The sequence below is a fragment of the Gouania willdenowi genome, chromosome 12 (genome assembly GCF_900634775.1).
Source record: "Gouania willdenowi chromosome 12, fGouWil2.1, whole genome shotgun sequence".
Taxonomy (NCBI): domain Eukaryota; kingdom Metazoa; phylum Chordata; class Actinopteri; order Blenniiformes; family Gobiesocidae; genus Gouania; species Gouania willdenowi.
In genome coordinates, this window is record NC_041055.1 from 15,382,183 (window position 1) to 15,396,164 (window position 13,982).

Sequence of the window (13,982 nt, forward strand, 5' to 3'; positions counted from 1 at the left end):
AAACATGATTATAACATACATTGCAGTAAAAAAAAATTAACCTAATGTAACTTTTTTTTTTTTTTTTTTTTAAATCAGTATAACCCAGTACGGGTACATCTTAGTCCATAGCAGTCACGTACTGAGATTTTAAGAGGAACTCAGTACAATGTGAACTCAGACCGTGACACCGGAGTGTGAGTCAGACAGTAAGGCCTACACACAATCACACACACCCTCATTCATTCATTCACTGGTCCGACCAGAACCCCCCAAAAGAGTGAAAACATTAAAAAGTGAAATGACGACAAAAGAAAGACTTTAAAAAGGAAGCTTTTATTAACAATGTGATGTGCTCGCTGCTCATCTGCATGTTTTTATTTTCTTTCATTTTTTATGTCCCTGTATTTGTTACCAATAAAATGTTGTTAGTGAAGCATTTGGTTTTTTACTGGTATTTTAATTTACAACACACAACAATTGAAAGTATTTTCTTATGTGTGCACGCTATTGTGGGCCTTCAGTTCAGACTTTTTTTCAGAACATTTCCATGTCAAACATCACATTGAAATAGTTTCTCTACTGTGTAGATTCTAATGTGTTTCTTAAGGTGGACCTTTTGATGAAAACATTTACTACAAACATCACGTTTATATGGTTTCTCCCGTGTGGATTCTCATGTGTGACTGCAAGTAATCCTTACAAGTAAAACATTTACTACAAACATCACATTTAAATTGTCTTTCACCTGAGTGCATTCCCATGTGCCTTTTAAGGTCTTTTTTTTGACTAAAACATTTATTAAAAAACTTCACATTTAAATGGTTTCTCTCCTGTGTGGATTCTCATGTGTGATTTAAGGTTGGCCTTCTGGTTAAAACATTTACTACAAACATCACATTTAAATGGTTTCTCTCCTGTGTGAATTATAATGTGTGATTTAAGGTTAACCTTCTCTGTAAAACATTTACTACAAACGTCACATTTAAATGGTTTCTCTCCTGTGTGGATTCTCATGTGTGACTGCAGGTGATTGTTATGAATAAAACATTTACTACAGACATCACATTTAAATGGTTTCTCTCCTGTGTGGATTCTCATGTGTGATTTAAGGTTAACATTCTTGGTAAAACATTTGCTACAGACATCACATTTAAATGGTTTCTCTCCTGTGTGAATTCTCATGTGTGAATTAAAGTTGACCTTCTTGGTAAAACATTTGCTACAAACATCACATTTAAATGGTTTCTCTCCTGCATGGATTCTCATGTGTGACTGCAAGGAATTCTTACGGGTGAAACATTTACTACAAACATCACATTTAAATGGTTTCTCTCCTGTGTGGATTCTCATGTGTGACTGCAGGTGATTCCTTTGAATAAAACATTTACTACAAACATCGCATTTAAATTGTTTCTCTCCTGTGTGGATTCTCATGTGTGATTTAAGGTTGGCCTTCTGGTTAAAACATTTACTACAAACATCACATTTAAATGGTTTCTCTCCCGTGTGAATTATCATGTGTGATTTAAGGTTGACCTTCTCGGTAAAACATTTACTGCAAATGTTACATTTAAATGGTTTCTCTCCTGTGTGGGATCTCATGTGTGAATTAAGGTCAGTCTTATAACCAAAACATTTACTACAAACATCACATTTAAATGGTTTCTCTCCTGAGTGAATTCTCAGTTTTGAAGCTGCAGTGAGTGAAGCTTTCTCACCACCCACACATTCAGATGTCATTTTTACCTGAACCTTCTTTGAACAAATCTGTTGAAATGAACTAATCTTTGTTTTGGAAGCTTTACATCCCATTTCAGCATTTTTAATTGAGTGAGACATCTTTCTCTTTTTCGTGGTAGAGTCAGAGTCAGCTTCAGTCTCTGACAGAGGTTTCTGCCAACAGTCTTCATCATCATCATCCTCGCTACTACCCTCAGTCTGATACGAGTCTGTTTCCGTTCCATCAGGACCTTGTCGTACTAAACTGTTTGGATCTGGGTTCTGGGCTTCTTCTGGTCTTTTGACGTTATTTCCCACACTTTGTCTTTTCATTAATTCATTTAAACCACAGGTTGAAGGTTCCTCCTTCATGTTCATTTCTGTTAGTTGTCTCAAGTGTAGATGGGAGGCCTGAGGCTTCTCCTCTTCATCTTCACATTTAACAGGACAAGCAGCACTGTTTGTCTCCTGCTGCACACAAAGCTGGTTTTTCTCCTGACATTCACTTAGCGTCTCTGGTTCTTCCTTCATGTGGAGACGCTCTGGGAGCAGCTCCTCCACATTCTTCCTCTCACTGAAAACACAATCAGTGACTGACGGCTGCTGGAGCTGAAATCTGTGCAGATGAACTTTGGGCATGAAGGCAGCCAGCACAAGTTTTTCTGTTTCATCTGTATTAGGAACAGATTGATAACCTGAAGGTAGACACAAAACACAATATTACAAGAAAAACTCACAATGTTTTTATGTTTTTATTCATTTACTTCAACAGCAAAAACCTAGCTGTTATTCAGCCTGTGTTTAATATATTTTATGACTTTTGTTTGTATTCATGATCATGTATTATTAATTTCTTAAATACCTGAATGTATTTTATTTAAAAAGTTTTGGTTGCTAAATAGAAATAATTAATATATATACACTGAAACAATTAATTACTCTGTTATTTATGTTAAATATTGTGGAACTGAGACATTAATTTCTTATTAGTGTAAATTCTGATGCCCTTTTTTGGCCCCGATATCAATACCCAGATGCGTAGTATTGGCCGGTACCGATACATGTCGATACCGCGGCGTTTAAAGAAAAGATATGACCTGTTTTTCTTCCAATTCTTAAGAGCTGTATACTCACTTGGATATAAAAATCAGTGCTATCATGGCTTGGTCTGGCACTGCTTAAACCTTTGTGAAAAGAAAAAAATACCAACACAAAGTAAATGCAGGAGAACTTTTTTTATTGTCTACCTGGTATGGGTGAGAGATAAATAAACTTTTCTGAAACCTGAACTTTTCCTCTCTAATGCCAACCTGGGGTCACATACTGACTTTCTAACCATACTGAGATTGTAAGTCAATCTGAGCATGCAGCGGTCAAGTAAAGCAATCGTACCCGTGCTGGAATTGCCATGCACAAATTGTCATACTTAAATTACAATGATGTCTTAGTTGTAGATCACATTAATATTGTATATTAGAGGTGTCCCGATCCGATATTGATATCGGTTTGATATCAGCCAGAAAACTAATATCGGATTTTATCGAACGGCATCTAAAATCACCGATAGAAGCGTTCCGATAAAATCTTCCACTCCAGCACTTCTATCCATAGGTGACTGTGGTTCACACTCCAACAAAGTAACCTACTGTTGTTGACTATTGTTCTCTGTTTGAGTAACATCACTTGATCAAGCCTTTTCTAACATTCCACGCTACAAAAAAAGTAATAAAAGTATGTATGATTTGTGTTGATATCGCATCGAATCAATATCGGTATTGGCCGATATGCAAGGCTGCAATATCGGTATCATATCGGAAGTGAAAAAGTTCTATCGGGAGATCTCTATTGTATATAAAGAAGTGTAATAATGTATTTTAAATATAATTATTTGTCAGTGAAGTGCATTTCATGCCAAAATTTTTCTGAACATGAATTTTGAAATAGAATGAACAATCTCAGCACAGCAGAAGTAGCAAAAACTCACTTTCGGGTAGTGTGGATGTGCATATAATTCTCAGTACGCCACACCGTAACCATACGTGTTTCTGTGATCAGGAGTCAGGGCAGCAGGGAGAGTCTAAAGGTTAGACATATTTTAAATTTGAACCATTCCTGATTATTTTAAAAGACATGGTCAAATAATCTGAGCTAACCATGAACCTCTCCATGAATTTTATTCCTATGAACTTTTCACTTTTTATTCATTTTAATAGGAATTTCTCACAAGGCTGTTTTTACCTAGCATATGAATTTGAATATAAATATTATACAATTTATTTTCACAACCTGTGTGTGTGAAAGACCCCTTAGTGATCTTGAGGTTTCAGATGTTTACAGACTGAATGGTACAGTTAAACAGCTTTGTTTATAACATATTTTATGGTATTGAAAAATTGATGCAACTCCTTTTCAAAATGATGTCCGTTTGGTTTCATCTGTGCCCATTTTGTTTTATTTATATGGTATTTTGTCAGCATGATTACAGTCTGTATCAGGAGGTAAAGGTCTTTTGGAATTATAGTATTTTCAAAATAAAAGATGATGTCACTCTCCTGGAGGCTGATCACATGACCTGTTTCGCGATTAATCAGATTCTGTATATAAAACCAGAGTTTTTTTTACTGTAGGTGCAGTTATAGAACAGGTGGATAATGATTTCTGTTTCCGTGTGGCAAAAATCACCACTCAGCGGATTGGGTATCAAAAGTAGTTTGATGCTGTGAATCGGCGGTATCGACATGTTGATAAAAAATACTTGCCGATACCGATCCAGCCGTTCAGTGCCGTATCGGGACTCCTCCCGGTACGAGTATTGATATCGTCACATTATTTCTTAACAATATAATAATAACCCTACTATGAGGTGATGTCATTATAAACCAACTGTCAGTAGTTTGTCCAAAGGACAGCATTCATTTCTGTGACTCTCTGTGGGATTTCAACCAGTTTCCCTTCATTCTGTTGTGCTCTCTAACTTTCCAGTAAAAACACTTACCTAACTGTTTGCTGGTGTTATGGTGGAGACTCTTGTCAGGAAGGATCATTTCATTTCACCATCCACTGGAACTTCTTGTACTCCATGTTCAGTCTGGACGGCTTTGGACAGAGTCATTTTTGCTCTGTTGCTCTGCATATTTCTATTGCTCTGTATAACGTTAGACGTCTTTCCCGTATCAGTCTCTTTTTTAGGTGAGAGTCTGTGATGCTTAACACAAGCTTATCTCTGAGCATGTCATTCTCACTTATTCCAAACTCACAGTCTTTGCTTTTGTGTCGCAGCTCTGTCATGAATGTGTTTATTGATGTCCCTGCTGTCCTCTGATGGGACCAATATTGATTTCGTTCAAAGACAACATTTCTCTGTGGACTGCAGTAATCTTTAAAGGCTTGAAGAACATCCTCCATTGTCAGCTCATCTCCCTCACCTCTAACCGTCAGTGTGTTTAACACTTCCATTGCATCCTCGCCGATGGTGTGGAGTAAAATGTCAATCTTTCCTTTTTCATCTTTCTCTCCTGAGGCCGCTATATACCGCCTAAAGCTTTGTTCCCAGCTGCACCAGTTGTCAGCAGGGTTAGCGGTGAGAGACAATGATGACGGTGCTTTGAACTGCTCCATTTCCTCCCCTTTTTCTACTCTTTACTTTTCTATCCTGTAGCGTCTCAGCGGTGCTAGCTCCTCTGCTAGCTCGGTTAGCATTCTGCTCCAGCTTCTCTCTGTGTCTGCAACTCCGTCTTCTGACACCGTGTTGTGCTCTCTTACTTTCCACTGGAGCTTTAAAGCGCTATTATATTATGGCCTGACTCCATATGTAGGCTGGATATTAATAACATTCACGATTAGACTCACAGACAATTGTTATGGTCCTGCCGCTCTTTCTTCTTCTGCTGCTCTAACTCAGCGGTTTTTCTTCTTCTTGTTGTTGTTTTCCGGCGGTTAGCATCCAGCTTAATGGAGCATTACCGCCACCTTCTGCACCGGTGTCACGGTCTGAGTTCACATCGGGCTGAAATCGGTTATCAGCATGCGCACTACCGGAAAATGAATTTATGCTCGTTCTGCTTAGCTTTTTTCTACTTCCGCCGTCCTGAGATAAAAAATTTAATTTCAAAGCTGAGGTAAAAGCTAATGTTATTTGACGAGTGCTGAATGGCTCCTTTTCTTCTACAAAAATGTACAACTGCTCGATATACGAAGCAGAAGAGTTTCCAACGCCACAAAGAAATGATAGACAAGTTAATCTTCTTCATGGTGAAGGCCACTCCATCACCAGACACTGACAAGAAGGAGCTCAGGAACATGATAATAAAACTCTATACGAAAATAAATAATTTTTTTATTCTTCAAAAAAACATGATTATAACATACATTGCAGTAAAAAAAATTAACCTAGTGTAACTTTTTTTTTTTTTTTTTTAAATCAGTATAACCCAGTACGGGTACATCTTAGTCCATAGCAGTCACGTACTGAGATTTTAAGAGGAACTCAGTACAATGTGAACTCAGACCGTGACACCGGAGTGTGAGTCAGACAGTAAGGCCTACACACAATCACACACACCCTCATTCATTCATTCACTGGTCCTACCAGAACACCCCAAAAGAGTGAAAACATTAAAAAAGTGAAATGACGACAAAAGAAAGACTTTAAAAAGGAAGCCTTTTATTAACAATGTGATGTGCTCGCTGCTCATCTGCATGTTTTTATTTTCTTTCATTTTTTATGTCCCTGTATTTGTTTCCAATAAAATGTTGTTAGTGAAGCATTGTGTTTTTTACTGGTATTTTAATTTACAACACACAACAATTGAAAGTCTTTTCTATGTGTGCACTCTATTGTGGGCCTTCAGTTCAGACTTTTTTTCAGAACATTTCCATGTCAAACATCACATTGAAATAGTTTCTCTACTGTGTAGATTCTAATGTGTTTCTTAAGGTGGACCTTTTGATGAAAACATTTACTACAAACATCACGTGTATATGGTTTCTCCCGTGTGGATTCTCATGTGTGACTGCAGGGAATCCTTACAAGTAAAACATTTACTACAAACATCACATTTAAATTGTCTTTCACCTGAGTGCATTCCCATGTGCCTTTTAAGGTCTTTCTCTTGACTGAAACATTTACTACAAACGTCACATTTAAATGGTGTTATGGCCATTTTTATATTCATCATCATATCGTCAAATGTATGTTCATGTGTACAATTTGTCATGTTTTAATACATGATGACTCCATTACTCTTTACACTTTTGAACAGCTGAATCATGTTAGATTAAACAGTACAGATCGTATTGTACTCAGTGCAACACAGTCTCTGCTGAGCCAAAACTCAAACTCACATGCAGATATACATGAACGCACACACTATCAAGGACAGATAAGAGTGGCGCCCAATCTTCCTCAAAATATACACGTCTTCATCATCCTCCAACATTTCCACTGTTGGGCATCTGACTCCCTCCTTCTCCTTACCTCAGGGTGGAACTTTTCTGTTATCTGTATAAAAGCTTAAGCTGTGAAACTGTTAGTTAGAGCGTGTCTCGATCATCGAACGTCCGCCCGGGCGGTCACTAATTTTGTCCATCTTTGTACTCTTTTTTACTTAGTTTTATAATAAACCTTTTTTATAAAATCATCAATGCCTCACCTGGACTCCATCACTCAACCAGAGCAATAAATCATGTCTCCAAATGAGGTCAACCGCAAATTTGCCGTGACAAATTGGCGATCACGAACAGGATCCATCTTCTGCTCTGTGGGGCTTCTGCCGTGGACTAGCACTGGAGAGTGGACGCACTTAAAACCCCAAGGCTGCCCCACGGTGGGCTGCCCCTCGGACAGAGACTGGACCACGAACCATCGGTTGAACCTCAAACACCAATTCGGACTATTAAGGTAAAGCTGCCTTTATACATATATATATAAATTTTCATTTACATATATATATTCGCTCTGTGTTGATAGAAAGGCGGTGCCATGTACTGAGTTCACCTCTGTACCGATATCAAAATAGATTAAAACCCCAACCCTAACCTAAACTGTAGTGAAGACTACAGGGAGTAAAACACTAATAATGGGAATTAAAAAAAAGATGAAGAATCCAATAAACAAATAATATATGCATCCGCATATACAATCTTGGTATGATTTGAACTCAGATCATGCTTTCGGTGAGTTTAACTTCTTTTTTTTATCTTTGTTTTTATTTTGTATAAACGTGTGAATGGAATCAGATTTCCCCCTTTGGTTGTTTGGCTTTAATGCTTTCATTTTTGACGAGAGTCAGCTGCTGTGTTTTCTGTGCGCTTTGGGTTTTTTTTTTTTGTTTTCTCTCGCAGTGAGAGAGACCCACACACACACACACACACACACACAGAGCCACACACACAGAGAGAGAGCCACACCCACACACAGAGAGAGAGAGAGAGAGGAAGGCACACCCAACCACACACACACACACAGAGAGAGAGCCACACACACACACAGAGAGAGAGAGAGCCACACACACACACACACAGAGAGAGCCTACAGAATAGTGCTAAGCCATTACAACACAGACACTATTTTTATTTTTATTTAAAATTTTATTTGATTTCATGTTTGATATATCTGGGGTCCACTCTAAAATGACTATGAGCAACACACACTCAAACACACACACAGATGAATACAGTATTTCATTTTATTTTATTTTAATATTACTGTTATCATCATTATCATTTTTTATTATTTTATTGTTAGTTTCTGTTGGCTTTGCGGTTGTCCCTGAAGAAACGACATCTTCAATGAAAGCTCTTAATGAATGAAATCACCTCCAACCCTTATGCTAATGAAATGTCAACATCATACAAAGGATCAAGCTTCAGAAGGAAATCGACTATCAAAGGACTCAACTCTCCCATTCAGCAAAGCAATGCTGCAACGAAATGACTCGCTCAGTCCCAAGTCAACTCTTCATCATCTATGGAATGGGCTGCATGCCAATGCTGGGATTAACACATCCTGCCCCAACATCAAAGATTGAGAACCTGTGGGCGTCGGAGTTGGTTGGACACTCCCCCACCAATGAGTTGCGGGTTAAACGCCACGATTACTGCCTGAATGATGGGCAGCAACTGCAGACTGATCACACGTCTGCTGGAACATCTTCACTAAAAAAGACACTGTTTCAAAAGCCACGAGGCTACCAAGCCATAAGAAGTCCACCACAGCCTTTGGTGGTAGTGCTATATCACTTTGGCATGGGGGGGACAACTAGCAAATAGCCAACAAGCTTCTCCTTCGATAGGACAATACTAACCCCTCTTTTTTCTGACTGTACGCTAGATTATTTTGTTTTCATTTATTCTCTCACACGCTTTGAGATACACTTAAAAGAAGGTGTGCTCTAAGCAGACAGACCAGACATACAGTCACACACTCACGTTCATAACTATGAGCTGACAAATTGGACCACCATAACTTCACACAGTTTGCCACATGAGACCATGTGTGCCCATCATTTATCTTTGCTTTTATTCATTATGTTGCTCATTTATTTACACTCCTTTTGCCTTTATGAGAAAAGAACAAACTAAAGGGAAGACTGATAGGTTTGTTTTTGTTTGCTTTTCTTTCCTTTTATTTTCTTGTTGAGGGGAGACCCCCCCACAATGCAAGATATGGTTACATCCGTTGAAGAAAGAGCCCTCTGTTGCCTCCGCTTTTGGAGCTGAAGTTTTTATTTTTTATTCTTTTAGTGGCCATGATTTTTTTGAGCTCACACGTTTTTTCTCCTTTGTTATTTCTGAACGATTCTTCTTTTACTCTTTTGTTTTTACTCAATTTCAGGAAAATTGAGACAGAGATTGAGGACTGCAGCCTCAACCAAGTTTACATTTTGACATTTTTTGACCGATACCCTCGTAAACAATCTGTACCTTACCCTTTTAAAGCTGCTTGCGACAGACAGCCTAGTTCAACATTCATCGTTTTCATTTTGCGCGCCTCCCCCTTACCGCGTCGGACTGTCTTGCCGGCCCAAAGCCACTCGACAGCAGGGGGGGTACCAAATTTTTCCTGAGAAAACTGTCCTATTAGTTGCTATGAGTACATAGACAATTACTCTTCAAACAAGAAGTCCTGGTTTAATGTGCAGAAAAAGGATAAACCTTGCTAGGGAAAGCGCTCTTTGGGGGATAGTGGTCCACCTGATTTGATACATGCTTGGTAACCGAATACCGTTCTGAACAAATTTCTACGTTCCCTTAGAGTGAGGGTTATTAGAGGTTGCGTGCTCCGTTCAATGTTGAGGCGCCCAAAAAGTCCTGACAGTTCTGCGTTGGTGTTGTTTATAATTCTCCTGCTAATTCGGAGGGTTTTTATATCTCCGGAGTAACGAGTGGTCGAGTTTGAAATTCTCCCCAGCTTTTATATTTTCATAAGGGCAGAGGTTGAGAGGTCCCCCCCCCCCCCCCCCCCCCCCCCATAATTCTCCCCAGCTTCATATTTACAAAGTCGGAGGTTGAGAGTTTCCCCCCTCATAATTTCCCCCAGCTTTATATTTACAAAGTCGGAGGTTGAGAGTTGAGGGAGAGAGTTGATTTTGGTTATTAAGTGCACGGCCGTGCCATTCCTGCCTGATCAGCAGATGAGCAGACTGTCAGTACTACGGGCAATAATCTAAGACTCCACCAAGGCGGAAGTAAAAAGGAGCGTACCTCTTATTAATCAGATGATACCAGTGAAAAGCAATTAATTAACACTAAAAGGTTGCCAAGCAAGGGGGACAATAAGAGCTCATTGACCCCGAGAGAGGAGGTGGACTGGCTATCGCCGCTGGTGGGTTAGATGAGGCCTATATTCTACTTAGACATTATGCAGCAAAACCTTGTGAATGCATGGACGTGAAAATTGAGGCATGAACGTGTGCGGTGCATGAATGACTGAATGATGACACGTTACGTATGCCTGAGAGAACCGCGTTGTGAGTGCAAATGTGCCGTGGACGTGTCATTGAGTGATTGACCGATGAATGGCTGTTTGACTACACATGTTCCTCTGTTTCACCTTCCTTTCCTCCAGGGTTTTGATGCACTAGATCTTCTCCCCGTTTTTGCCAATTATGTATGTAGTGGGGTGTTCAGATCTCACTGCTGCTTGTTAATAGAATTATGGTTTTAGGCCTTGGGCCTAAGTTTACCAGGTTTTAAAGGTTATTTTTCTGGGTGTTTAAAAACACCAAACGACATTTTTAATATATAATACCACTTTCAGTGGAATGACTGGCTTTGACCTTGACTGACCTTACTGTTCATGTTCAGTGTCCATGTTTTTGTTGTTATATGTGTATACTCGTTGTTGTGTGCACTTGTCTATGTCTTCGTCTTAGTTGTTGTTATTGTGTTGTTTTTTCCAATATACAGGCCGCTGGCTGTATACTCAAAGGAGACGAATCAAATCCAACTAAAGAAAAGGGATATTTTAAATTATTCATTTAAGTCTTAATGTTTTCCTCTCTTTCTGTTTCTGAGTATTTCCTAACAGAAAATGCCACCGCCTTTTCGACTCCGATCCTGCCTCCTTCAGCCGTCATGCCTGGTCACTGCTTCTTATGATGAAGGATGAGAATTAAAGGGAAGTATTGTCCATAACTATAACTGGGAAGCAAAGGGGAAATAGATTGAAATAGACACGTGACAGTATGACATATTGTGGATGTTCTAATATAATATCTATTCCAGAGACTACAGAGACTTCCAATCCAACTGCGAAAGTGGGGACAGATCTTCAAATTTCCAAAGGGAGCGTACAGTTGACCCTGGCTTTGACCTTTATGGCTGAGGAGGAGGAGGTCGAGGAGGCTGGAGGGCACAAAGGCAGGCGGACACAAGAGAGAGGAAAACGGAGACACATCCAAAATGATCAGATAAGTGATTTTCCAATGATATTTATCATATGGTTTTAAGAATCCAAATGTATTCTTATGTAGAAAAAAAAAAAAAAAAAGGGAAGGGAGAGGGCCAACATCCCTCTGATTTTTGATTTATATTTTATCATATTTTTTATCACATTTTTTCTTCTTGTTCCACCAGCACTTAGCGTGCAAGACCACAAAACACCTTCACTAGGTTTAAACACTTTTAAGAGTAAAATTAAGTGTTCTCAACATTGGGTTGGTGGCCCAATCTGGGTCGCCTGAGATTTAAAAAGGGTCCTCCTGAAATGCTTGATAATTGATTGATATAAGAGATAGTTTAAAGTTAAGTAACTTCCAAGCATTTAAGGAAGCTCTCCAAACCGTGCTGGGGCTCGTCACTCCTACGAATGGGATAAACACAGAGAGAAAAAGACAATATGATTGTTCGACTCAACTTAACTTTAATTCTGTCTAACCTTAAAGGGCCAATAATCTTGCTTAACTCTGGTTCAGACACAGAATAGGAGACACTTTTGCCACCACTTGACCTTCAAAATTAGGTATATTACATCTCAAATAATAATTATGAGGGAAAATAATGAAATAAATGAACTGACAAATTCAGCTCTATAAAAGAATTAGGCTATGTAATTAGGTGTGGAGTGTTAACATTATTCAGAATAAATAAAGGATAGAATAAGATTTCTCCTTCATAAATAAGAGATAGCAAAGAAAAATAAAACAAACAATTTAAATAAATAAATAACATTATTTATTTATTTGGTTAAACTTATTTAGCTTTCTCACATCTCCATGTCTCCCAATTGTATGTATTCATCTTGAGAAGACATGTAGTCACGCTCCACACTTCTCCGTCCGACTTGCATGTCCTTCTCCGTCCGACTTGCATGTCCTTCTCCGTCTGAATGGCATGTCCTTGTAAACAGTGGTTCTCAAATTGTTGCTTCTCACCATGTAGTTGACGTACCACAGTTTGAGAATCACTGCAACTCCAGCTATGCTTCTCCTTGCTCCAGGAAAGGAGAATCGAATTAATACTTCCTGCTTTTCTTTCAGCCTCATATTTTCCCACTCACGTGTGAATGGGCTACAGATAACATTGAGCTAGCATGGCTAAAAGCTCACTAACCCACACCTAACCATTGTGTGATTGTGCAGCAGCACCTTTTAGGATCTGAAAAGCTCTCAGATCCTGACCTCTGACCTGCCTCTGCCTTCCTGGAAGCTATAACCGAGCACCAGAGCCACACTAACTATTGATTTAGTTAGTTAACTAACCCTAACAGCCCTACTCTTTAAACTTATTTTATTTTATTTTATTTTATTTTATTTTATTTTATTTTATTTTATTTTATTTTATTTTATTTTGTTTTGTTTTGTTTTGTTTCCCCCCCTCTTTTCTTCTGTTCAGGTACCAACCGATCCCAAGAGAGGTTGCCAGGTGTGTGGAGACTACCCTTCCTCAGACAACAACCGATCATTTACACGCCGACCGGAAATGAACGACCGAAGGTGGACCGACACTTTCCGAATTCAACTGACGACCCACACGGCAGTGAAGGTTGCGGAGCGGGCGACATGGATCCAAGCAGATGATTGCCGACACCAGCTGATGCTGAGACGGAGGCTGACCGAACAACGAAGGGGGAACCGACAAGTCCACTGAGTGAGCCGGCGTAATAACAACTACACCGTATAAGCTGACTTCTCAGGTGCGGTGCAGAAAGAAGCGTTCCTTTGCCTTGTGGGATCACAGGAGCTGGTTTTCTTTTTCACGAGACACACACTCTGTTGAAAAAAAAACAACAAAAAAAAACGCTCCAGAACAAGAGCCTAGACCAAGCCCTGAGGACCCCGCCGACGTGGGATTTTGTTCTTCCTTTGCTTTGTTTATAAGCCACACCAAAGGCTTATAGCTAGGTGGAGGGTGGACAACCTCATACCTAGCTGCAGGAATACAGTCATAAACCCTTCTGCTGCGATTGAGGAAAACACTCAAGGTTCTTCACTCATGATGCGGCCAATCAAGTGCGGTGATTCTAACCATGGTTCCACTATTCTTCTAGCTATTGGTGACCCCAGTTACCACTGAACCCAGTCAATGAAGACGAGTGATGTCCTTGATGCAAATGATGATTTTTGCTTATCTTGATGTAATAAAGGATGATTTTTGATGATTCATGCCATTGATAATAATGATGAAGTTTTTTAAGGTTTATTTCCACATTTTTCTTGACATATCTGTGCCTCACAAAAAAAGAATATATCCAATGTATGACAATAACGATGCTAATGGTTAACCCTGACAGACAGCAAAGGTGGAATATAATAATTTTGTTTCTTGATTTGGTCGTTGAT

At 39.2% G+C, this 13,982-nt stretch overlaps 1 protein-coding gene across 1 annotated transcript; it reads right to left on the reverse strand.

Annotated features, from left to right (window-relative positions):
* Positions 1–296: 296 nt before the first annotated feature.
* Positions 297–4,741, reverse strand: LOC114473405 (gastrula zinc finger protein XlCGF26.1-like). Its single transcript, XM_028462998.1, has 3 exons — positions 4,697–4,741; positions 795–2,396; positions 297–543 (listed from the first exon to the last, which is right to left on the reverse strand). Exons 2-3 carry the CDS (start codon positions 2,338–2,340, stop codon positions 533–535), a joined length of 1,557 nt encoding a protein of 518 aa, XP_028318799.1. The 5' UTR covers positions 2,341–2,396; positions 4,697–4,741; the 3' UTR covers positions 297–532.
* Between the last annotated feature and the right edge of the window lie 9,241 nt (positions 4,742–13,982).